This window comes from Hakea prostrata, chromosome 7 (genome assembly GCF_041222555.1).
Source record: "Hakea prostrata isolate BN-2017 chromosome 7, UWA_Hpros_2, whole genome shotgun sequence".
In the NCBI taxonomy this organism is placed as follows: Eukaryota; Viridiplantae; Streptophyta; class Magnoliopsida; order Proteales; family Proteaceae; genus Hakea; species Hakea prostrata.
The window spans coordinates 9,473,965-9,500,635 of NC_142606.1; the positions used below are offsets into that span (position 1 = coordinate 9,473,965).

At 37.3% G+C, this 26,671-nt stretch overlaps 3 protein-coding genes across 3 annotated transcripts; all 3 read left to right on the forward strand.

The window, feature by feature from the left end:
* The first annotated feature begins 1,689 nt into the window (after positions 1 to 1,689).
* On the forward strand, positions 1,690 to 12,490 carry LOC149009555 (26S proteasome non-ATPase regulatory subunit 8 homolog A-like). The gene is made up of 6 exons (XM_089161775.1): positions 1,690 to 1,990; positions 5,301 to 5,379; positions 7,522 to 7,624; positions 7,794 to 8,057; positions 8,724 to 8,835; positions 11,904 to 12,490. Exons 1-6 carry the CDS (start codon positions 1,886 to 1,888, stop codon positions 12,042 to 12,044), a joined length of 804 nt encoding a protein of 267 aa, XP_089017901.1. The 5' UTR covers positions 1,690 to 1,885; the 3' UTR covers positions 12,045 to 12,490.
* A 3,477-nt stretch (positions 12,491 to 15,967) lies between these two features.
* Positions 15,968 to 17,072, forward strand: LOC149009556 (histone H4). Its single transcript, XM_089162215.1, has one exon. It carries the CDS (start codon positions 16,029 to 16,031, stop codon positions 16,338 to 16,340), a length of 312 nt encoding a protein of 103 aa, XP_089018341.1. The 5' UTR covers positions 15,968 to 16,028; the 3' UTR covers positions 16,341 to 17,072.
* Positions 17,073 to 18,929: 1,857 nt separating this feature from the next.
* On the forward strand, positions 18,930 to 26,617 carry LOC149009557 (muniscin carboxy-terminal mu-like domain protein). Its single transcript, XM_089161640.1, has one exon. It carries the CDS (start codon positions 19,336 to 19,338, stop codon positions 21,226 to 21,228), a length of 1,893 nt encoding a protein of 630 aa, XP_089017766.1. The 5' UTR covers positions 18,930 to 19,335; the 3' UTR covers positions 21,229 to 26,617.
* Positions 26,618 to 26,671: the final 54 nt, after the last annotated feature.

Consider the following 26,671-nt stretch of genomic DNA (forward strand, 5'->3'; position numbering starts at 1 on the left):
CCTGCACGGCCATGCTTGGGCAGCCATGAATATATATTGGCGATCCCACAAAAGACATCTACAATCCCCCTTGCCATCCTCTTTGTCCCAAGCTCCATCAGTGTAGAGATGTAATAACCCCTCTTGCTTTTACCAAAAAAAAAATTAATAATAATAATCCATCTTGCTCCCCTCTCTATTACATCAACACCCAAGAGGTCAATTGTATCCACAATGATGAATCTCAGATACCTAAAAAGAGAACCAAGACATTATTTGGGGAATATGGATGGATAGTCCATTAAAAATAAAATCATGTTTACTATTTCAGATGTACCAACAAAGGGTGCTCCATCATACATCCACCACATGCATGTCCCCATAATGCTAGAACTTTGAAGGTATGAAATTTATACTATCTATCATTGAGGAATTTCTAAATTCAGCTATGACAATGCTTTGCATAATCACAATGGAAAAAGGCATGACGACAGCCGTATTCATTAGAAGAAGCACTAGATAAGGCACAAGGGTGATGGCACACTTTTTCTCAAAAATAATGAATTTCCTACTGCCACGGCTTCATGAGATGCCCTCTATAAAAAATGTTTAACCTTTGAGAGGGTGGGGGTGCACTGAATTTTTTTCCAACACATATAAAGCAGGAGAAGATATTGTATTACCTTGGAGATCACAACTTGCGAGACAAAGATGGTGGGATGATTTCATTGTGAAGTCCCTTCAAAGGGTTTTGATCCAAACCCAAGAGTTCATAGTATCAAGAGAAAGGAGAGGAATGGCTAGGACAGCCTCAACCTCTTGAGTAACAAACAAAGCCCGAAGCTTGGGTATGTTCCATTGAAAGTCTTGCCAAGAATGAGGCTAGTCACTAGGGCACGGAGGGGTTTGTAATCTCCCTATAAGATTAGGTAACCATGGATTTGCATGGATGGAAGTTTATAAGTCATTCCCAATCTGCTTGATAAAAAGGCTAGGTAATAATAAATCTCTCACTATAAGGACACTGCGTTACCCCCAAGAGCAATTTATAGGCAAAGTCATATCAATAATAGATCTATCCTTCAAGTATTTACCATATATGAAATGAGCCCACATATCTTAACTAACAAAACAACAAGTGTGTTTGGCCTAAAAAAGAAAAAAACACAACAAGAGGTGTGATCATGATGGTATGACCTACAAGAACCTCAACTGTAGTTTGTATGGTTGTTACAATTTTGGTCACTAGTACGTCGTGGTCCATCTTCCAACCAATGACAACCCTCATCATATTAGGTTCTTACAATCACATAATTCATATTCATTGTCATGAAATATCCAATTAGTGACACGAAAAGATTGTTCTTGTAGATCAAAACATCATGTAAACGATAAGATTAATCTAAGTCACTGATTTTTTTTTTCTTCTCTAACACAGGTAGGGTGAAGGAAATAAAATAAAGAGAATTCATTCACATACCTATGTGAAGGGATATTTAATCAATCTAAAGTATATTTCTAATTTTCTTTCTAAATTTGATGGAAGAAGGATAGATCGTTGGATCATTTTTTGATTACGTAGTATAATTTTTTTGGGTACGAATTACGTAGTATAAATGTATAATTTTGATGATCGCACGCTATCAGCTATCGTAAAAAAAAAAAAAAAAAAACCGCTAGAAGCGAGCCAACCGAAACAGACCAAGTGGTTCGACCCCTTGGATACACGCAATGCTGAAACAAAATTCCTTGTCTTGCCTCGCAAGAAAGGGTGAAGACGGAAACGTGAATTCGTCGATCAGCTTCCTTTTCTTCCCGGCACTGCAAAACCGTTGAGTGGTTGAGTACTTGAGTGGGGATAGGTACAGAACGATCCAAAGTAAGAACGAAGAAGAGAGGAGAGAACATGGACCCGAAGCTTACTGAGGTGTCTCAGTTCTTTGAGCGATTCAAGGCTGCTTTTGTGAGAAACGATGTCGATGCCTGCTCAAATCTCCTCTCCCAGATGAAGGTAATGGACCTCTCTTTCTTTGGCAGGATAATAGAATTATCTTACTGTTAATGCTTTTAGTTTCTAAGAAAACCTAATTATCACACTCGTATACGATTACATTGTTGAGCTCGGTGGGCTTCGGCTTGGTCTGACTTGTTAAATGGAAGATACTTAGATTTAATAAATTTACAGAATGCAGTTGTTCTTTTGGGTTTCCAGTGAGTATATATCCTGGAAGAGAAAGCCCTGGGTCATGGATTAGCTTCATTCGATAATGATAGATAAAAGTTTTGATACTTGTCAGATCCCATTTGGTTTCCTCGGTAACTGGAGCCACTGGGTTGGTTATTTTAAAATTGAAGCTAAATTTGGTTCCAATATCTCTTGGATTAGAAGGTATTGGTGACGCGTATCATGGAATTCAAGTTAATTGATATCAGATGTCGTCAATTAGATGTCGCAAGTGAAGGAACTGAGGAATTTGAAAATTTTAGCTTTTAACTATAGGTTAGGAAATATAGAACATGGAGTAAAGGATAATGTGAAATTTTGTTGGGAATTCACAGGTAAATTAATGAAGTACTGAGTCAAAATTTGGAAGACTCCTGTTAACTGTTGAAATTAGTTTTATTACGTAAGCTTCTATTGGGATTTTTTTTTTGGTGTTTTGGTTTTATTAGTTACCGTATATGTAATATAATAGAAGTTTAATTAGATTTAATTTCCTTGTTATATTGGGAGATTAGGATTTTATTGGATATTCTTTAAGCATATTTGTAATAGCTGTTAGCTGGGAAGGATTGGGCTTCTTTATGATGCCGTGTGATTCAGTTGAGAGCTGAGAATTCCATCTGTTGAAAGAGTGAGAAGCAAAGTTCAATCCAAATGTATCCCTCTGCCTCTCTTTGTTAGTCATTTTGCTCGTGAGATATCTGTGTCCTGGATCTGGAGCAACCTGAGACCCATTTGAATCTCTAGTAGGGTTTTGGCAGTGCTTGTTCAATTGCTGGAAATGCTACTACTGGTACCTTAGTGATCCTGCTGTGGAATTAGTTCCTAGTTGGGAAATTATTTTACATGAATAATGTGCAGAAATCTCCAGAGGTCCCAACTTGTCACCTTTTCTCCCATATTATGCTGCTTTGGATCAACCCCAAATCCAACTGGGTATCCGAGCCCAGTTTTGAGTAATTGGTCTGGTAAAATTTTAGGAATTTAACTTATTTTGGGAGATAATATCTTCTATTTTATATTTAGACATTAGATTCGTAGGATATTTGGTTTCTACTTCTTTTAGTTTCCTTATTTGAGTTAATGTCCAGATAGGGAGTTAGGCTTATGTTAGGGTTCTTTTAATATCCTTTATGCATGGTGTAATGCCAATAGTGGAGACTAATTAGAGATATGAATTGAGCTCATGGTGAGAGTCTTGTGTGAGTGTGGCTGTATGTCTGTGTGTGCCCCACATGGGTATTTTTCTTCCCTCTCCCTTTCCCTATGCATTCTTCCTTCCCTCATTCTTCTTCCTGTTCCTGTACTTTTGTCTCTGTAAGCTCACCATTGCACTCACCCTTGATCTGCACTAATGATTGTAACTGAGGAAAAACACTGCATTAAGTTTTAGGGTTTTAGCCTCATATAAAATGAAGTCTGGATAGAAGCATATGGCAAATTGGATCTAACTATGGTGGAAGTTCAATATTCCAAAATTCAAATATTGTTAACATTAGTACATTCTTCTTATTTAGTTGGGATAATTTTGTATATGTTTATTTATTTCTTTCCTTTTTCTTTTAGAGTTTGCTATTAGTTTAGTGGGGGTTAAGAGTCCAAAGTAGATTCAAAGTCTATTTCAGAGTCCAAATTGTGACCTTTGCTATATAAATATGTAATTATCTGTTACAGCCCTCAACAATAATAGTTTGAATTTTGATTAGTTAAGCCTTGCTTTTAGTGTGTTACTCTTTTGTCCAGTTTGAGGAATATGAAGCACTAGGGCCTTACTGTGATAGCTGACACCTAGGGTCTACAGGAACCTTGTTCTAAATTCTAACTGCTAAATCCTTGGTCTGAAGGAGCCTCGCTGATAGGGTGAAACCCTTCTATCGCTAGTCTCTTTTTTGGTGTTGGTGGAACATGGAATATTGAAGGTTCTGATGGGACTTAAGGTGAAGAGTTTGAGTACATTTTTCAGAGGCTAAAGATTTTTTTTTCTCCTAATTTTATTATATCTTAGTAACCATAACTTGTGTTTCAATTTTGGTAGTGAGATTTAGTTAATCTATCTTCAGAATTACTGAATTTTTTTTTCCTTGTTGAGTAAACCTTTGCTCTATAAATATGTAATAGGCTGTTCATAGCCCTCAACAATGATAATTCAAATATTGATGATGAAGCTTTCTTTTGAGTATATATATATTTTTGGATGATTTTCTTTTGAGTATCTTATTCTCTTGTCAAATTTGAGTGATGGTAGATAGGTGTATTTAGCCTTCTTAGCAATATTCCTTCAGCCCTAGAAATTGGCTGTTGACAGCAAGGTTCCTAAAACCTTCATATCATGCACTTGACAAGACAACGATACTCAGCAGAGCATAGCTTCATAGATTTTCATTAAATCATGGGTGAGGCTTATTACATATAAAATAGAGATGGGTTACTTGCTCCCTGGTTGAATAGAGATAATTGAGAGTACAAAATCTAAAGTGAAAAGTAGATATGCTAAGAATAAACTGATTCTTGGCTCGATAAATAGAAACAAACTACAGTAAGTAGGACTCGATAAAAATAGAAACATAAAATCCTATAACCCCCCCCCCCCCAAACAAAGAAAGAAAAAAAGGGCAAAAAGGCAAAATTGACCCTTTGGAAAGTCTTCATATGATCTAGTCTTGGGCTCGCTTGATCTTGTAGTGTCGTTGACATAAAGGCAATAGTAAGGGTTGTGACACTGTTCATGTGAACAGTGTTTTTGCCCTTCTAGACAACCACCTGGGCTGATTGGGTTGGGTTGAACTTGCCTGGTCCAATAATGGTCCACTTTGTCTTGGTTCCATGATCTTCTTCTGTCGAGCCTTTGATCCTACATCACCTTTACATTCTCTTTAAGATTGCCCTAAATGAGCTTTAATGTCTTAGGCAAGTATGATTTACATGGTTGCAATCCTTTCAAGGAGACAAAGTTTATTTTTGCACTTCCTTGCTGTTGCAGGTTATTATTAAGCTCAGGTTTTTTTTTCTCTTCTCCCAGTTTTGGTGTCTAGAAATTTCTCTAAAAGAATTTTGCTCTCTCAAATGCGTGTGCCTTATTAAACAATCTTGCTTTCAGGTCTTGTTGACAGAATTTAAGAGCCTTCCACCATTGTTTGAAGATTCACCAAATGCCATTCATGAGTTGACAATAGCAAGTAACATTCTTAACTTGAGCATTAACTCAACCACTTCTGTTGTCTTTGTTTCATTACAATTTCCTAATGGGTATGGATAACGTGCCTCCGGTTGGTCCCCCCCCGGCGCACGTCTTTTAGAATAGCATGTACAGAAGGAAACTTCAAACTGAAGTGTTAAAAGGTCAATGATTATAAGCCTTTAAGCCTTACATGAAATCATACCCAAACCATGACCGGACTTGTCAACTTGTAATCCGGGCTGACTAAGAACTACAAATGATGAGCAAGATAGGAAAAGAATCAAAGCTCCAAAAGAGACGAATTTCTAGAGAGACTAGGAATTCGAAGAAATCCTGAACCGCAGGTCTCAGATTCTGGTCTTTTCTTCTTCCTCCTCTGGTACTTTCTGCATCAGCAGGAGATTGAGGAATATTTGAAAGCAGCCAAAGCACAGGAATCTGGTCTGGTTAAGTGCTTTTCAGAATGTGGAGCAAGTCTAAATGTTGTCTCAGAAAATAGATCAACATCTGCCTTATGCAGAGTAATGTAGCAGAACCACAGGATGAGGAGAAGCCATATTAATTAAAAAAACTGAAAACCCAAACAGAATAGACCCGAACTCCAGTTGATGACTTTATTCCAGTAACAAATCAGCCTGCAGATTTGGTGCCAAATCTGATAACACTGAGGACCCGTTTGATAACCCACCGAAGAACAGTTTCTGGTGTTTCTTGCTTCGAGAAGCAGAAAAATTGACCGAAAACCATTTGATAAAACCGTTTCGTTTTGCGTGATTTCTGCTACATAAATTGAAATTTGTGAAATTTTTTGCTTCGAGAAACACTTCTGATGCAACAACTATTTGTTGTTGCTCTGTTTCTCAAAGCAAAATTGGGTGCGGGTTGGGTTTAAGTGAGACAGTTTTAGAAGGGGTTCTTATGGAATTTGGCACTCTAAACAGAATAGTGGCAAATTTTGTAAATTTTATACAATTTTCAAATTTTCTACTTCGAGAAGCAAGTTTTATCAAATGCCTAAAAAGTGTTTCTGCTTCCAAAAACAATCAAAACTGTTTCTGGTGTTTCTCGAAGTGGAAACACTTGGTGAGTTATCAAATGGGTCCTAATAGTGAGATCTAATTCACTCCTAGAGCAACTGATGGGTGTCAGTAGCATCCTGAATGGCTCAACAAAACTGTTGCAAACAACAAAGAAATGAGTAGACCTGACCTGTTGTTTGGGAATGAATAGAAATGGAAACAAGATAACTGACCAGAAATCCACTTAAGGTCCTGGTCAAGAAAACACCTAAGCCACTTCATTTTAATCTGCCAAAGCAATCATTGAAACTGCATTTAATTCATAAAACTGAACTAAACATATTTCAGATATCATTTTGAGTCCATTTGGTAACCCACCCAGTCTTTCTGCTTCATAGAACACCAAAATGACTTTTTGGTGTTTCTTATCCAAGAAAAACTTTTAAAGGCATTTTATAGAACTTGCTTTCGGAAACATTTCAGTATGGCAAATGTTTGATAAAACTTGCTTCTGGAAACATTTTCAGTGGGTATCAAATTCCATGATGCCCTTACTCTCCATTTGTTTCAAATAAAGCAAGCTACCCTTCCCCTCTTACGGTGCCTCTCAGAAATCTGAAGGTGAAGGCAAGCGTAGGACAACAGTTAGATTTCTTGGTCCAAAATCAAGCAATACCCACATGGGTTTGATGGGTGCAAATCAAAGAGACTAATAAAATTGAACTCTAGCTTGAATTTAGCTTGAAATGGAGAATTTCTTGCATAACCCACTCAGAATATTTGAGAAGATTGCAAAAATCCAAATTGCAGGGCAAGAATCTCAAATGAAAGAAGTAGAAATTCGGACTAAATAAAGAGGATGGCATTCCATTAATCCATAATTACTCTAATACCAGCCCCATTCATAAATCATTCCAGTTCAAAATGGCTTAAAGAAATGAAATGTGAAAGAATTAAAGTAATAATTGCAACCTTTCATGTTGAAATCTTTAACTGAAGCATAAGAGAGAAAGAGTTGACTCTATGTGTGATTTAATATTAGTTTTCTGTTGGCCTATCTCTGGCATGTCAGGTTACTTCTTTAAGTTGCAGTTAATTCCTAATCAATTCATTATTTTCAGGAGATATATATGAGCATGCTGTAGTTCTTAGTGTGAAGACAGAAGACCAAGATGCTTTTGAGAGGGATTTCTTTCAGCTTAAGCCTTACTATACAGATACTGGGTAACTTTCTAGTGACTTGAGGAAGCAGGAATGGAAGTTATCATTTGCAGTTATCAATTTTATTTTTCAAACTTAATTTGTAAATGGGTGTTTGAAAATTTTGTAAATAACCAAATACTCTTTACTTTGAAGTTGTTCTCATACATGTCTTTCTCTTTGGCTGGAACAGTTGCCGCCTCCAACCATCACCTCAGGAGTACCCAATCTTGGGTCTTAACCTTCTTAGGCTCCTTGTACAGAATAGAATAGCAGAATTTCATACAGAACTAGAACTGCTTTCACCTGTTGCTCTGGAAAACCCTTGTATTAAACATGCTGTGGAATTGGAACAATCATTCATGGAAGGGGCTTACAACCGTGTATTGAGTGCCAGGCAGACTGTTCCACATGAAACTTATGTTTATTTCATGGATCTTCTTGCGAAGACAGTCAGGTAATATGTTGATAATATGAGGCAATGATGCTTACTGTCATAATTTGAAAAATGTGAGCAGAAACCAATGACATTTTTACATTGCAATTAGAGTTTTGGACCTTTTAGTATGATATCCCGGTCTGTTTTATTCATTAAAGCTTGAGTTGGGGATATTCAGAGAAATCTAGTTCATCATTAATATGACATTCCATTGACTTTTTATTTGTCATACTCTAATATTTCCCAAAAAAAGGAAAGAGATGTGTCAGCTTGTCCAGATTATCAAATCCAGACCATGAACTGGTTTCTAATTCAGAGGAGCTATCATCTAACCTGCGACTCCTTGTCTTTTCTATGATTTTTGGCAACATATTCTTATCTAAAGCCAGTTTTAATGGGGTTGGCATGATTGGTGCAGCAGGTCAGTCAAAATTACGTGACCTGTTCTCAAGACTTGTGCTCTGAATGTGCAGAGTGCAAGCATCAATATGGTCTATGGACCATATTGACGTAGTATCCTTTTTAACTTGTTGCAACCCTTAACACTAAGAATGTTATTTCTAAACCTACCATCTGTAATATTTTAGGTACTTTAATCTCGTCATAGAAGTTCAGAATCTTGATTTGGAGCTTTTATTGAATGTCTTCTTTTAGGTGTTTAAACCCTTTTTTTGTCACCTACAGGGATGAAATAGCAGGGTGTAGTGAGAAGGCATATGATTATCTCTCAGTTAGTGATGCCCAGCAAATGTTGATGTTCTCATCGGAGCACGAGTTGCTTGAATATATCAAGGAGGTAGAAATTTTAGTATTTTGACTCATGTATTGTGTTCTTTGTAATTTTATTTTATTTTATTTTCTAATTTTGCTTCTGTTATGTTGATCATGCAAATTAAATAAAGCTTCCTTGGTGCCTACTGACTTTTTACAGACTAGCCAAATAATCCAATTGAAATCAGGATAGGATCAATCCAGCCTTGTATAACAAATATGCCAAAATGGGTGGAGGGGGGGACAAATTTAGAATTTTATCCTGCCACTGATTATAACTTGTAGAATTGAGTAGGGAGGGCCACTTGTGTAGTTTTCCTTCTAGAGTTTTGTGCAAACCAAGGACTTGATTGATCACATTGATTTGCCGGGAAAAAAAATGTATATAGTTGATGTTTATTTCGTCCTTATTCAGTTTAGGTCCGATTTTAGGGGTTCAGATAATTTTTTACATCTTTGTGAACCCCGAAAAGAACTTTGTTGGGCCATAATCCATTGTACCTTCTTTTGAGCACTAGAAAGGAATAGAATATTTCATCTGCATTAACAGAGTAAAATTTTTCCTAGTTCCTTATTCTGTTTGAAAGTAGGTAATTCTTTCAGTTCAACAATTTTAGACATGAAGCTGAAACTGAACCAAGAAATACTCTTGCCTTTGAAACCGAAACAAAACCTAATTTCTTTCAGCCTGGTTTTAAATAGCCAGGTATAATTTTGGTTTTCAGTTTTAAATTGACAGTAGTATAGGCTCACTGGAGAAGCCTACTGCGTCGACAATCCATTATACTAGAAGCCTAATATTTATACCATATACTTGTGTTGAATAAAACAAACTCTTCTCAATGGTTTTAGTACTTGTAATTATTGATTTATTTGATTCATTCCTTATTAAAAGTGGTAGATCTAAGTTTGATCATAATTCTTTCATCTCTTAGAGTTTACAGTTTGATTTCTTGTTTGACCTGCATGAGCTATTAATGTAGTATTGTGTTTGAAGGATTAAAATGGTAACCAAAGAAGACCTTTTCACAGAGAATGAATTTCAGATTCGAAAGGTTATTTATAGCACAAAGACAAACAAAGACCTAGAGTGACCTTAGGGGTAACTTTAGAACAACATTATAATAATGGAGACAGAATTGCAAACACACAGTGGGGGCAGATCTGTAGACCAGAATTGAAATAGGATGAATTAAAGATTAGCAAGTAGAGATGAGCAAAGGTACCCAGGAATTTTGATGTCAAATCGGTGGACAGATTTGGTCAATTACACTGACTTGTTAATAGATGAAAAAATTGAAAGAACAATATGAGAGAATTAAGAAAACAATAAGAAACAACAAAGTAATGCCCAGGGTCACATCACAAGATGGATCAATTGGAGCAAACACCAACCATGAATTCCTTTATATAGCCCATGGAGAAGAATGGCCAAAGCAACCATTGGTTTCAATTGATTAGTGAGTTGATCCTTCCTCTTACATGAATTCCTTTATATAGCCTATCTAAAGACATACATAAAATACATCAACCAAACACTAGCTAACACCCACCTAATATTGACGCAGCCACTACCTGACTCTTGATAAAGAAAGGCTCCTTTTGACATTGAGTTTTTTATTTTGACACTACAACCCCTTTTATTGACCTCGATGAATTTCTCAAGTTCCCATTCGTATTAGACTAGAGTTGGCCTTAGGTCTAGCCTAGGATGATCATAATATGTGGGCTGACTTTAATCCACCATGATAGTCTTAGCCCATGAAAGCCATGGCTTTCTGTCATATCCTTGGGCCATTTATTGACCTAACCCATTGGGCTTCTTCTTTCTAGGGTATGTCTTTAGCTTTGCATTAACTATTTTATTTAAATTGAATTCCTAGATGCATTTTGTTCCTTCCTATCAGCCCCTAATAGTGTTCTCCGCATTCATTATTGATGTCTCTGATCAGCAATTTTATTTTTAGTGGGCCATCTTTTATTTGTTAATTTGTTAAATTGTTTAGAACTTTAAGTTTATGTAAAATGACCAATAAGGGCATGATGAGCTTGTTTGTTTGGTTTTGTCTTCATTTGTTCTCTAAAAGATTTAGGATTTTTCCCTTCATTTTGATTCTTTTCTTTGGAGGAAGAGTTCCTGCCAACCTTTTTCGGCAGACAAGTTTGGTAGGGGTAGGTGTTCGTTGGTAAATATTTGTATTTGCACTTTTATCCTCCTTTGGTTAGACCTCCTAGGAGGTTTGGCGCTTTTGTCAGCAGTGTGGTGGTTGTACTTTACGGCTTACGTTATTTGATTTTCAAATATTAGATGGAGCTAGGAGGATGTGACCATAAGAAGCCATGGGTTAAATAAACTCCAGTAATTCTTTTGCTTATAGGTTATTGCACTCACATATATATGGTCCATCATTGCATGTTGTTTTACCATCTAGAACCACTCTGCTGAAGAAAGAGGGGGTGAATCTTTCAATTGCTTTTACTCCTAATTCAATTACCTTACATACCATTGTTCTGTCTGTAATGTTTACTGCCTGAAATGGCTTACTGTGAGGTACTGTTCAGCCTTTGGTGTTTCAAATGGGATCCTGGCCATCTGGATTGTTTCTGTGATATTATTATCCTGGGCCTTCCAATCATTCTGTGAAGTGAGGGCCAAGATGTTTGGTAATTTGGGTATCCCAAATGCCATTGCAGACACTGTAAGAATATCCCATGAAACTAATGCTGCCAGGAGACAACCCTTAACAGAAAGTAAGGTAACTATCCAACTGATATCCTTAAAAGTACAAAACTGTGCACCGTCTTATTCTGCTCGAAGTTATATATACTTTCTCACATCGTCAGCTTGTCACTACAAATTTACGTTAATTTGGTGTAGTGTTTTGTTGTTGCGCTGATACTCCTATAACAGAGTTTGTCTTCACTTCTGCTGTTATCTTATCCATTAGCGTCACATGCTATCTCCTTGTTAGTTTTATGGAGAGTATGAGAGTGGAAGAAAAAAAAAGATAAAAGAAGAAAAAAGGATGTGTTACAGCATGATGGTTGATGGGGTTGATTTTCTGATCAGATGAAATTTACTGTTGTTTGCAGGAGCACCCTGAGTGGGAGATAAAGAAAGGATTTGTGTTTTTCCAGAAGGCAAAAGATTCGGCCCCATGCAAGGAAATACCATCGCTGCAACTCATCAATCAAACGCTGAGTTATGCAAAAGAACTGGAGCGGATAGTGTGAAAGTTATTGAGTTCATGGTATACCATACCCCCTTCTGGGAACAAATTATCTGAGAACCCCTTGTCACTGTTGAATTGGCAGTTGCATTTTAATTGATTACGTCAACTTGCTCTTCCTAATCTTTCTAAGTGACTTTTTGCTCTCAATAGAGCCACTGGTATTCTCTCTTTTTCACTTTTTTAGGATCATGTTTGTTCCTCGTACTTATGCCCTCATTTGGCACACACAATTTCCTGTAGATCCCCATCATATTCAGTACTCAAAACATTGTCTCAATTTCTGTGCCTTAACAGACTGTTCTTGGGTATTGTGTTGCTCTTTGAAATTTCAGGGACAAAATCTGTCATTTGGATCATCTGGTTTGATTGTGGCTGTACAATGGTCTGATTACTTACTGAGAGTTCTGCATGTCTAAAAGATGCTTATTACCATGCTGGTTACGCTGCTATTTTAGCTAAAACCATCTTTGATAAAAAAAAAAAAAAAAAAAAAAAACACTTAAACTATCAAAGATGGTCGGGGATCCCAAAAAAAAGTCAAGCTATCCTATGCAGGTCCCATCATCGCTCGTTGCTGTTCTGAATCTTCATTTGGGGAATGCTTTGTTTACTGACTGAGGCCACAACTGGCATACTAATCTAAGTTTATTACTCATATTTAATAATAATAATAATAATAATACGCCTATAAGTATTATAAAAAAAACATTGAAGACTTGTGAGAAAAAAGTTAATATTAGTTTTAGTATGTTAACCCAGTGCAGAAACCCTTCTTGCAGGGTAACGCGCCACCATCGAGTAAGGGATAGATGGTGTTTCTTCAATTCATCGTTCATCCAACGTTCATAATATTAGAAAGTTACCAGTTGTTCTACCAAGAAAAAAGAAACCAGCTAGAACATAAATGTTTACATTTTTAAAAGGGGCAACATTGGAGACAAATGGTAAGATGTGGGTTGATAAATTAGTCAAAAAGGCCATAAGTTCTGATATTCTTGAAACAAACAAATAAAAAAGTGGTAAAAAACTGTCTGATAAAACTATTTTATTTTTAGTGGTTTTGTAATATGAATTGAAATTTATGAAAAAATTTGCTATAAAAAATATTTTTTGTTTTTTGTTTTTTTTTTTTTTATGTAAAAGTTGTGGGTTGCATTTAAGTGAAACAGTCTTAGAGGGGCATTCATGAAATTTGGCATTCTATAACTCTTCTATGTGTTGCATTTTCAACCCAATGATAGGAGTTGACCTACTTTTTCATCTTCGTTTTCGTTTTATCTATGTCCAATGGAACTTTAGTCCTTGTCTTTGCAAGAGTCATTTTTCATTTTTAGCTTTTACTATAATGAAACTACCTGCTCTTCATATCATGCTTTTCTATCACTTGACACTAATTGAAGGCATTCAAAAGGATCTTAGACCTTTTAGATTTGAAGTGACGTGGCTGAAAAATCCTTCTTGTGAAAGTGTCATTCAAAGAGCTTGGAATAGAGTTGAAACTCATTATTTTCTCCTCTAGAAGTTAATATTATGCCAAGAAGAATTGAAAAAATTGAAAAAAGACTATTCTACTTGCATGGTCTTCCAATAGAAAAAAATTCACAAGGGGTCCAAGGGGAGGACAACTTACTCGAGGAATTGGAGAATTTATTGAGTTGAAGAGACTATGTGGAGATAGAAATCTAGAATTCAATGGCTTCAAGAAGGGGAGAGAAATACAACTTTTTTCCATGCTAGTACCATCAATAGAAAAAGACATAATTGAGTTCTCAAGATTCGAAATGAGGAAGGCATCGAGGAAGGCATCTGAGGAAGAGGAAGAAACATATGATGTTTTTTCAGAATATTATGCTTCTCTTTGGAGGGCAAAAAATGATCGTGCAAAAGGGGACAAAAGATGAACAACTTATGAAGTGAAACATGGAGCATTAAGAGCCCATAGAGAGTTTTAGGAGAATGGGAGGTGTTAATGACTAAAAAGGTCATTCTATATCTCCCAGTCTGAGCCAACAGTTGTACGATCCGACCAGGTTCGATACCTAGTAAGTTCGACCAAGCGGTTCATGGTAGGACCAACCATAGTGAGAAAATGGCATCCGCCTAGCAGGATGATGAAACTTCACAAGGGAAGAGTCCTACCGTCCAACAAATAGAGAAGAGTACCAGTTAAGTCGAAGAACTCTCCTAAAGAGTTACTCTCCTAGAGCAACTCATATTAGAGTCATATTCCGAATATAACTCCATTACCATACACTATATAAACACCTCAAGTAAACACTGTGAGGTAGGTATTCATATTCTGTATGATCAATTACTTGAATTCTCTATTGAGTATTTGAGATCATATCATTGGTATTGATTTGCTCGTCGGAGACATACCTTGACCCCCCAAGGTCGAGCTCGTATTGTGCAGGTTCATGGCAGGGAAGGACGAGCGAGATTTTGTATCAACAGGAGGAATCATATTAAAGAAACAAGGATAAGAAGTTTTCATGAAAGTAACAGCTCTAATTGGGTTCCTTTCATCAAATTGAATGTTGAGGATTCATGGAAGGAAAATGAGAGGAAAGGTGGTCTTGGATTTGTGGGGCATAGCTGGGACAGGAGGCCAAAGATTGTATGGTCCATACCATCACATTTTTCTTCAATCTTGGAAGGAGATGCTTCAGCACTTCATGAAACACTATTTTTCACTTTGGTAGATGGTATTTGACTATGTGCATGCGGAATCCGACAACCAACTACTAGTCAATCTAATTAAGAATCATATGACAAGTTGCCCCCCTATGGTGAAGCCTTTGGTGGATGACATTTGTAAGTGTTTTATTTTTGGGTAATTCAACATTCATTTAAAGGCAAAAAGCGAACCACCCTGATTATATAGTTCAAGGAGCCAAGGAGAGGAAGATGGCCATGTAGTCCTACTTCCAATGGACAATGCCTTCCTAGCTAGAGAATGAGCAACAAGGTTCACTTCTCTAGAACAATACACAAAGTAGCACATATGAAAATGGTGTATTACATAGGTGATATCTTTCACAATTGATTGCACCTCAACATAACCATTTCCACACCTGCTATTGAGCCATTCTTTTGGGCTTTCAACCAAAAGAGCCTCCTTAACTAAAATGTCTGCTAATACATTAGTTTTCATAGGTACATAAGAAATCACAAAACCCAAAGCCATTGTAAGGAAGGTGTTCAATGTTTTCTTTTCCTTCCACTAGTTGGGCTTCCACAATCCACATATAAAAGAATGCTATCCAGTCTTGAGCCATGTTCTTTAATTTCTCCCATCAAATAAGAAAGCATCAACCTAACTTCAAGAGGGTGATTCAATTTGTAAATGATCACCACTTTCAAGTAGGAGGTTGGAGTTCCAAATCCCTTTAGGGCCAAGGGCAAATTCCTGCCTTATAGGTAATGGCTACCTCCCTTAAAATGTAGTCAATGTGCGTGTAAGCTAGCGTCCCCAACACCACAAAAAAAAATAAAAGAAAAGTAAAAGAACAAAAAAACTGAAAGGATCCACATATATCCAATGAGGCAACTAGACCTTCACTAGAAAAATCTGAATTGGGGAGTGTAAGATGGTAATTGTGAAACTCGGTACATTATCCAAAATTGAATTAGGTATCACTCATTAATCTACGATACGATATTATACCGGCACAACCCTAACCGATGTATTTCTTCGTTTCGTAGTCCCACTAATTTCGGTTACGGCGAAGCACTACTCATGTTTTTCATGATCCGACAATTTTCATTTTAACCAATCAAATTCAAGGTTTACACATCCAACGGTTAGAACCGAAAAACCAACTATATACAAGGATCGCTTGCTAATCCAACGGCCATCTCAACGTTTAAGCACCTATATATAATATAGCCGAACCCGGACAACACATCTCACAGAATCGGAGGAGCAAGAAACTTGGTGAGGTGATTTGCAGGTTTTCCATTCGGAGCGAGAGAATCAGAGAAAATGTCAGGAAGAGGCAAGGGAGGTAAGGGGTTGGGAAAGGGAGGAGCTAAGAGGCATCGTAAAGTTCTGAGAGATAACATTCAGGGCATCACTAAGCCTGCAATTCGTCGTCTCGCAAGGCGTGGAGGCGTCAAGCGTATCAGTGGTTTGATCTATGAAGAGACTCGTGGAGTTCTCAAGATATTTCTCGAGAACGTTATCCGTGATGCTGTTACTTACACGGAGCATGCGCGTAGGAAGACGGTGACAGCCATGGATGTGGTTTACGCTCTCAAGAGGCAAGGCAGGACTTTGTACGGGTTTGGGGGCTAGGTCTGCAATTGAAATTAGGGTTTCTTGTAATGTAAATTGTCGTTCTAGTTCAGTTCTAGATATAGGAATTGGGTTAGGGTTTTCATGTGGATGGTTCTGCTCTTCATTTTTAGCTCAGATTCTGTCTGTACGTACTTTTATGAGTTAGTTCCAGAAAATTTCTCCAGAAAAAATGAAGAAAGAGTTCCAAAAAATATTGTGATTCTCTCAGATAGATCAAGACTTTCTCTTTGTTTTAATTTTTTTTCTTTATCTGTAAGTTGTCCTCAATCGTGATGAGGATAAGGGTGATGAGCCTTGTATTGGGGTTTGGAATTGACTCGTCCCAAATTCTAGTGTTTGCAATGGTTTTGGTCTTTTGATTAGGATCCCTGTAGGTTTCTGTTCTTTGAAATTTTCAAGGTCAGTGAACCTGGCTGAGAATCAGCCCCCAAGAACCGTCTGATCAGAATGTTGAACTGCTTCGGCTTAGTGTTACTGGTTCGCTCTAATAGCTTTTGGAGTAGTTCTGGAATTGGTGGGAAGCTCTTTGGATTTTGAGATTTAAGAGTATTGTTGCGTATACTCTCTTTTGTTTTTGGGGTAATCGGAGCCTGGTTCCTTCTCTTTAGCCTTTGTGCTTTGACGGGTAAAAATGGTATAGCAAATGAAACTATTTTATTATTAATTTCTCGTGGATTTAAATTTCTTGCTTAATGGTTTGTTAGAGACTTTTCCAGTTGTTTTCGAATTCGATCTTGAATTGGTAAGGTGTCACGAGTAAGCCCCAAAAAAAGCCAAGATGTCCTTCTATTCGACAAGAAATTCCATTTTCCCCCCTTTTTGATTCTATCTTATTTTCTTTACTCTGGTCTCAATTTTGTTTTTCGTTTCTTTCATTTTTTATGGTTCCTTTTTTTTTTTTTAACATGAAAAATCCATTTATAGAAGGAAAACCCGCAAAACATCCCTGTTTTTTTATGGTTCGGTGCTTCTTGTTCTTTTTTTCAGCCCTTTTTTCTCATTCATTTCTAGTTTGTATCAGTGGGAGTAATTTGTATTTATGATAAGAGAGTTATTTGAAATAGCATGGCCGTGCAAGGAAGGTCATTAAATTAAAAAATAAAAATAAAAATGGTCTTTAAACGCCTCTAAGTTGAGAGGTCAAATATAATAGTTGTAGAGCTTACCTGGAGAAAGTTTAATAGGGCTGTGAAGCCGAGTTTTCTTTTCATTGGGAGTTGTATCCATGGTTTCCGGTAAGTTATGGCTTAGTCCAGGAAATTCTGATTCTTTTTGTTAGGTTAGTTAATGTTAGTTTTTGCTTTATCTGGTAATTCTCTTGCTGATTTTTTAGCCTTGGCTTGTTTCCTCTCAATTGTCATGGTTTTAGCAATTAAATTGATTGATGATATTTAGGGCTTTAACTATAAAGGCAAACGAGGGGATTTACACTAAATCCTCTGTTAAGGGGTAGAATATTTTACATGAAGTCTCATATGTTTTGGTAACTGAGGTTTATTTGGGCCAACTTTTGTATACTTTGATGATATCTACTATTTAAAGTCTAAATTTATCAATTGTAAAGTCCAACACATTTATAGGGAAAGCAACTCGTGTGCAGACTCCCTATCTTGGAAGGCGCTATCTTTGACGAGTGAGATAGTCTGGCCTATTTCTTCTCCTTGGATCCTCTCAATGATTGAGTTGGACTCTTCGGCTGTAATTCTCGTTGTTCTCTTGATTGAATGAAGTTTATTACAAAAAAAAACAAAAAAATAAAAAAATTTCTTTGAGGGATTTTTGTTGTTTGCAAGGGTTGAACCCATGATATCTCTATTGAGAAATATAGATTTTACCATTTTATTAAGTCTACATTGAAAGTTCTTTTGTTTTCATTTAGTAAAAATACATAGTTATTATTAATTTTATTTTTTGGTTACAAGTTATTATTAATATTAGAGTGATAAAATGATCATACAAGAGTTTTTTAATTGGAAAAAATTTTCTAGGCTAATATGTTGGCTTTAAAAATATTATTTAGGATTTTCAAATGAATAATACAAATATTTATTATTTTATATATTTATCAAACATGGGTAAAAAAGTAAATTCATATTCACCGTTAAAGGAAAATTGATAGTATGAAAATATAAAAGGGGTTTGTAAGAGTTTAATTATGGGAGAAGTGTGGAGTGTTTCTAATAGAAATGGAGGATCTTCATGTAAAATTTTTTTAGGATTTCAAATAAATTTATCAAATAAGAATAAAATCAAATTAAAACTAATGAAAACTTGGTGTTAAATGTGGAGAGTGCTTTGTAAGGATTCAATTTGGAGAGAGTGTGTGGAATTTTAATAAATTTTGTGGAGGCTCATGTAAATAATTATAATTGAAAGGAAAAATTTGTCACATTTTCACGGCAAGAGGGGGTAAGCCTGTAAGTCTGTAACTACCATTATTCAAATAATAGAGGATCTAAATGTTATTTGATAAACTAGGAGAAGGGATAAAAGTGTCATTTACCCTTAACAATTTTGCTTAATCATTTATCAGAAAAAAAAAAAAGAAGAACAATTTTGTTTAATCAATAAAATAGCCATTAAAACTGACTTTACCACTGATTGGAACAGAGCAGAGTCCTCGAGTTCATTTGTTGAATAATCGCTGCATCAAATTTGCTTCTTGAATGAAGTTGTAATCTTGAAAAACCCCGAACAGCAACTGCTCCATTCTCTCTCTCGGGGAATTCAGAAGCAAGCGACTTCATATCGCATCAATCTCATTGTCAGGTGGGTAACCTTCTCTTTGTCTCTCAGCACAAAAAATAACTCTCAGATCTTTAAGAATTAAAACCTAGAAAGAAAATTTCCTGCTTCAATTTGACTATAGAGAAGAGGAAGAGACCTTAGAACCGTAGTTGTTAAACTGAAAATTAGTTATGTACTTTCGATGGCTTTAGCTTCCGAAACAAAACCTTAGATCTCTGTAGATTCTGAAGAGAACCCTAAAATAATGGCTTGTTTAGCTCTCTCGCTTCAACCAGCCAACGGATCTGATATCCTTCTCCAGACTCGCGAATGGTTCCCACCCGCGAGAGCTCTCTACGCTCTCGATGCTTTCCGCCAGACTCGAATCGCTTTTGCGAGCGGAAAGCACAATTCGGCTGAAGATGGTGATTCCTCTCTGGGTGATGATCCACTCGCTGCATCGAGTGGGCAATTGATTGTTGGTGTTGAGAGCAAGTACCGTGTCGTTTATCGACTCGTTAATGGGATCTATGTTTTGGGGATCACGACAGTTGACAGAGATGATTGTGTGAACAATGTGTTTGAATGTATTGGGATTGTTAATCAGGCGGTGAGTGTCGTGGTCGCCGCCTGCCGTGGTGTCGATGTAACGCCGGAGAAGCTCCATAGGAAGTACGCTGAGATATACATGGCTCTGGATATTGTTCTCAGAGGCGTGAGTAGCATTAGGCTTGCGGCAATGCTTGCATCAATGCATGGTGAGAGTATTGCCAAGATGGTCCATTCTGCAATGGATGCCGAGAACAAGATCAGAGGAGCAGATAATTGGGTTGCTATTGAAGGTCTCTCGATTGAGCACCAGGCCAACGTAGAGGTCTTCTCCAATCAGATGTTTGAGCTGCCTCTAGAGACATTGGCAGCGGGTGATGAAGTTGCTGTTACCCTTGCCCCGACAGGTCCGGCTGATCAACAGGATGAGCAGCAACAAAAAGAGGAATCTCCGACCGAGAAGGATCCTTTTGCTGCCAGTGATGCTCTCAATAAACAGGAGGAGCTTGTGGGTGGGTTCAAGAAGAACAAGGATCCATCTACAAACGACCTGACTTCAGCTCTAGCAGGACTTGAAGTCACAAACCTGCCACCAGCCGTAGCCACACAACCAACTAAAATTAGTGTAGCAGGATTTGAAGGCGATTATGGTGGTATTGAGTATGGTAATGAGGAAGCGAGTTTACGTGAAGCTTTTGAAGGCTTTGATGCTGCCTTTGGTGGAGGTTTGGATCCATCAGAGTTTGTGGAGCCAGAAAAGGTTGTGAAGCCACGGGGACTGGGACTTGGTGGCCTGGAATTACTACAAACAGGGCAGAGTGATACTGCAGCAGCAGCAGGTGCGGCTGGGACTGGCACTCCTCTTGAAGATTTGGTGACCAGGAAAGAAATGAAGGGTCCTGAGATGTTCATATCTGAAGAGATCAATGCAGAGTTTAGGGAATCACTGCTTGCTAGAGTGGGCTTAATGGGTGTGATATATTTAAGAACATTGCCTCCCAAAACTTCAGGTGAAAAGGAAACTGAGTTTTCCTTTCGGCTTGAGGGAACAACTGGAATTAAGAGAATCGTGATGCAAAATTCTCGCGTCAGCAGCCTGGGCAATGGGATGTTTCATTTGAGGACAACTGCTTCTGAGGAGCCAATACCACTCTTGAAGTATAGCTTGCTGCCTCGTCTAATTCCATTGCCTCTAAGAGTTCGTCTTATCCAGCGTCATACTGGGACTTTACTTTCTGTGATGATCCAATATGCTTCCAATCCAGAATTGCCTGCGCCCTTAAATGATGTAACATTTGTTCTTAAACTACCGGTGGAGCCGACTTTGTTGAATGTATCTCCTAGAGCTGTTTTGAACAGATCCGAAAGAGAACTTAGATGGCATGTTGATGAGATTCCTCTTAAGGGTAGTGGTCGGTTGAGGGCCCGGATGCCTGTTGATTCTGATGAGCTTGCTGGAGAAGAAATTGAAGTTACAGGGCTGGTTAAATTTTCTGTACAGGGAACCAAAACACTGTCTGGGGTATCACTACGGGCAGCTACTGATGGTATGACAGACTTCTACGAGGTTAATCACACATATAGTAGTGGTGTTTACATGTGTAATTGATCTTCTTGCCGAAGGTGTTTGTTTATTTTCATCCTCTACTGGTTCTGAGGTGAGTGGCTTGGAAGAATTTGCAATATTTGTCAAACTTGATCATAATTTTGATTCATCTTTTTCCTTATGTGAGAATCTTATGTACTTTTCTTCTCAAGGTTTCATGTACTTCTTGTCCTGTCTGTGTTGTAGGATGTTTCCTTGTTCAGTCCAAGTTTTGAATTCGACTTGTCATTTTATACTGCATGTAATTTGTCTTTATTACGTGTCAGATGCATTTTTAGGGTATAAGAGTAGCCAAATTGATTTTAAAGTTTTTTGGTGCTCTTGGGGTGTACCAATCTTTTCTGTCATTTTTAAACTAGCTCTATATTAGCCTTTGATCTGTTTGCAATCATGAAATAAATGGTGAACAACCTTCTTCTAATTTCTGCATTCCATCTGAAAATTTGCAGTTGAGACTTACTGTTGAACACTGTAAAAATATGATCTGAAAACTGCACAAAATTAACTACAACAACAATAACAGGAACCCTTGTCCCTTCTAAATGGGGTCAACTACATGGATTCTTGCCTTCTAATCAGTTTTGTTTGCGGCCACACTAGATTAAAGGCCTAAGCTTATGCAATTCTTGCTCACCACTTCTCTTTAGGTTATCTTAGGTCTGCCCCTAGTTTTTCTAATTCCTTCAATCTGGACTGAAAAACAGCATAAATTAATATCTCTGAAAATTACTTGAACTCGTTTATGAGAAAATTTTGTATGCTAAGTGTCGTTCAAATAAGGTGAAATGGTTGGAACATTCTTTTCGAACCCTCTGCTGTCAATTGATGCTGATTAGGCAAATCATACAACACATGGAATTGCTGTGAAGAAAGGATTTAGGTTTGGTGATTGATCTATCCTACGACTAGTGATAGGCCATAGGTGTTTCCTAAGTCATTACAGTGATCTCTTATCTGTGTTAACATTTTAGCCATAAAGAGATGCAGTTAATGATGCAGACCAGCCCCAAATTGGACAATTTTCCTTTGTAATCAAGCCAGGGTTGATAGGTATGGGTGTGCCTGAAATTTGAGTGCTTAGGCCAATAACGGAAATAGTTTATGGATTGGTTTTATTATGTAAATCCTTACTAACTTAAGTTATAAAAACAGAATAGTCTTTGCTTTTCAGTGCTTTGTTTCAGTTTTAAGTGTCTAAGTCATAACTGGTAGAAGTCCTTGGTCTAATAGGTTTTCAAGTTTTATTTCTTCTAGAATTTTATTTCTAGTTCTATTATGAGTTGTGAGGCTGGTTAGCCATCTTTTATACCCCCTTTGAGGGAAGAATAAAGGACAGAGGAGACTTTTATCTCATTTCCAGCTTTTGGCTTGGGTTTTTGTTACCTTTGTGGAGTATTATTCTGGTGTTTAAAGTCTGGGACTGTGTTGTGTGCTTGATGTCCAGACCTGAGATCCTAGGTATTTCAAATCCTAGTTGGTTAAGAATCTTATTGATCAGAGTCCAAAAATCATGTTTTAGGCTGTGGATTTAACTTGCCATCACCATCCTGACTTCTTCCATTGAGGCATGGCAGGGCAAAGTTAGTACATCACAACCCAATCCCAAACTCTTTCCCTTTTACTCTGCTTTGTGCTAAACCCCTAGCTGAACTCTATTTACCTCCAAAATCAAGAAACTTTATAACTCCAGATTTTCGTATCAGTTTTATCCCGGATTCTAACCACACATGCCCACTAATCCCTTAAACTCAATCCCAGTTTGAAAACTTTCTAACCAGCCAATTTCAAGATACTATCATAAAGCATCTTCTGGAATTTTCTTATCCCTACTACTGTAAGGTTTAGGCCAGTTTACCCATTGGGACATCACCAACCTTGGAGGATCATCTCCCTACATCAATGTCTACATCCCCTCCAAGTTTATTCTGAGTCCTACGGCTCTACAAGACCGTATTTCAGATTAACTCTATTTTTACCCATGGCCAAAATTGCTAGAATCTGTCTGTTGGACTTATTTAGGTTGGTTTTGACACTTGGCTATTAATTTGCCCTCTTTCAATGAGGCTACGTCAGTTAAGATTGTCCAGTTGGTTCAATTTTGCCTCCAATGACTTACTTTGACCCATCATTCGGTTCTATGGACCTTAGGCTTCTTATTTGGGATTTATTGATGTAACGAACTTAATAAGCTTGTAAAGTGTGAGTGATGCCTGTGCACTGGATTGATAGTATAATTGAGTTTTTGAATTAGATTAGGATACTTAAAAGCTAGATAGAATTTCAGTTGACTTTATTTACTTTATTGAGTTTTTTTAGAGTGTCTAGGAGTCTGTTAATGAGTCAATAGGGAATTCTAGAAGGTCTACATGTATATGTAATGCATCCCACCATCAATTATAGATAGTTTGAATTTAAAAAAATAGGTTTTCTTATGAGAGTTTTGGTTCTGTTGAGTGATGCATATGGGATTGACATGCCATACCTGGTTTCTTCGCTTCTCTATTTTTTCCTGCTCACCCTTCCAAGAAGATTGATCTCCTCTCTTCCCTCTGCTTCAATCAGTCTAATTCTCTCCTTTTACTGCACGGTCAGTCCTTTCTGACCTTAGATTTCCTAGATTCCTTCTTCTTTTCAAAATCTATTTGCTGCCAATTAAATTCTAGAATACTTTACACCATTACCTTCACTGATGGGCCCCTATGTAACAATATGACCTGACCTTGCCATCAAGAACCTTGGTCCCACCAAACCTAACCCTAATTTGACCCATTTGAACTTGCCATTGCATAGCAAATCCTGGTTATTGGCTTCTTATAGGATCCTTTCTGATGTAGAACTACATTTTCTGGAAAAGCTTCTTATTTTGGTTGTCCAGAATTCATGAGTTGAACACTGTAAGAGAATGCAAAAGTTGACTTCAAACTAGGGAAACCAGTGGGTGATCAGTTGCTGCCAGGATCAACACAATATGGATGAACAAATTGAACGACTTGAACTTATTGTCTCAGTGTGAGTGTGTGTGCGTGGTTTTTATAAAAGGATATAGAAGGTTGGTAGGCTCAGCTCTTTCAACCAGTCGTCCTCTCACCCAGGGCCTCTCGCCCGTGGTCTCTCGCAGCTTCAACCTTTAACCCATCGTCCTCTCATTTTTTGAATCTTTGCCCTGTTCTGCTCGGTCAGATACTCTTATTTATTTTAGTCCAATTACAAAGTAATTCAATCCTAGTCTAGGTAAAAAACAAAAAATTATTAGGAAAGGAAACTACTAAACTTTCTGTAAAACTAGCTGCTATGCTTCCGAGGAAATTCCTTAAACCAAAATAATACCAAAGTGAAGTTAGAAGCTATACCTAAATGTACATAGGTGGTTTCAATTATCAATGAAGAACCACGAAATGCTTTGTCTTTCATCGAACCAGTTCATTTTGTACTTCCACATTGCTTCTTCAACGAAAGTTTCTTCATTGCTGAACTTTTACCACTGAATTGTTATCTGATTGGTGGTTTTGTGAGATCAAGGAGAATAGTTGCTGATTGTGAGTTGAAGATCCTTCTGTTCCACTTTTCAACCAAGTGAAAAGTGATGCTATTGTTTTAGACATTGATCCTGTATGGATATCTCTATGCTAGCTTGGGAATCCTAAAAGATGCTTGTGCTGCTTCAATGTGCTGAAATTGACCTTCTGGGTAGTTATATTGGAGACTGGTTTTAACTTTTTTGGGTTCATTTTAATGGATCTACTTTATAAGGCCATGCAATGGGATAAAGATGTTATATGGTATTAGTAGTTTCTTTGAATGTTGAGTTAGACTTGATAATGTAATAACTATATAAGAGTTCTGTTTTGAGTTTATATTATTTTATTGGGTGTGCTAGAGTATTAGAAGTCCTTTTATTAGTCAATTTGTATAGTTTGGGAGGCCATAACAAGTCAGAAACCTGGTCGTTTTGTTTATTCTAGTAACAGAACAGACCTGAAAAACTTGATGTTATTTTGATGATAGATCAAGGAGTTGATTTGCATCATATGATTGGGAATTCCTCATTTGGTTTTCATGTTTATTCCTTAAAACTGCTTGTAACTAGAAATAAAGCTGGGAACTGCTATTAATATGATGTCACGTTGTGTGTTCCATGGATTGATGATTCAATACACAAGTTTGAATACTCATATTAAAGTGGATAACTGGAATATCTTGAATGAGTTACTGTGGAATGGTTATGGATAAGATTCTGTGATAGTCTGTAGTTGGTCTTCTATCTAACAACAAACCTGAAACTAAAAATATGACAGAGCAGTAAATCACAGACAATGGGGGTAAAGAAGTACTGACCTGAATTGGAAGAAGAATGATTAGAGGGTACTTGCTAAAATGGCAGAAGTAGAGCTAGCAATGGTCACTGCTGTGATGCAAGGAGGCTGTACCCTAAGTTGGACAGGAAAAAGATCCATAGGAATTGGTTAATCTGTCCTATGGGAGGGCATTTATATGATGTTATCTGGTGAATAAACATTGTATTGATAGTACCTTCTCAGAGCACACCAAACTTCAAGATTAGAATGTTAAGTTACCCTAGGGAACTGATAATTTCCCAAAACGTAAATATGACTTGGCTAAAATTGCTAGGGGTGGAATTTCGAGGCACAAGGGAAGATTTTGAAGCTTGGATGGAGGTGAAAAAAACACAGAAGATATACAAACAGAAGGAACTGAAGAGGTATCAAGCAGAATTGGGAAAATCTGATGTCTTGAGAGAGAGTGGTCTAATTGGCTTGGAAGTTGAACCTTGGTTGGGTGACTTCGGGAATCAGGCCTTTTCAAATATAAGATAAGATTTAGTTTGATGGGTATGTTTTGCAGAACATGGGAAAACAAAAGGTGTGTATTAGAATATGAAGGAGCCAAGTCTAATCTGAAAACCAGATTGGAGAGGGACGCAGCAGCGATCAGTTAGGGGTTGGGTACCAAATCTTGGAATAAAGTAATTTATGTTGGGTAAATTTGTGATGATCTGAAGACTAAATTGGTGAAAAAAGGGTTGTTGCAGGGTATAAAGGAAATGATAACTGATCTGAAGACTAATCATCGTGTTGAAAGATTTGTATGGCCAAAACAGAGGAAGGAGATCGCAGCATAGTAATTTTTGCATACTAGGCTCATGCTTTGCTTGCGGACAAACGATCCCAGATTATCATTTAGCAATCTGTTGAGCTGTGTATGGTTTTGCTAGATAACTTATGTAAGTTGAAATTAGACTTGCTATCACGATCACCTAAGCTTCCCTGATTGTAGGATTTCTTCAAGATCTCCTTACTTGATATACAGCTGGCATTGCTCGTGCTTCTTGTGCAAATTTCTGCTTCAATCAGCCTCTCTATCTAGAATTCAATAAGGGGATAAGGGGGTCCATGCTATCAGAACCTTCTATATGAATATCAATGAT

Coding starts and splice junctions, on each gene's coding strand:
- LOC149009555 (XM_089161775.1), top strand. CDS start 1,886: ATGGACCCGAAGCTTACTGAGGTGTCTCAGTTCTTTGAGCGATTCAAG. Junction 1,991..5,300: donor ATCTCCTCTCCCAGATGAAG/GTAATGGACCTC, acceptor TCTTGCTTTCAG/GTCTTGTTGACAGAATTTAA. Junction 8,058..8,723: donor CTTCTTGCGAAGACAGTCAG/GTAATATGTTGA, acceptor TGTCACCTACAG/GGATGAAATAGCAGGGTGTA.
- LOC149009556 (XM_089162215.1), top strand. CDS start 16,029: ATGTCAGGAAGAGGCAAGGGAGGTAAGGGGTTGGGAAAGGGAGGAGCT.
- LOC149009557 (XM_089161640.1), top strand. CDS start 19,336: ATGGCTTGTTTAGCTCTCTCGCTTCAACCAGCCAACGGATCTGATATC.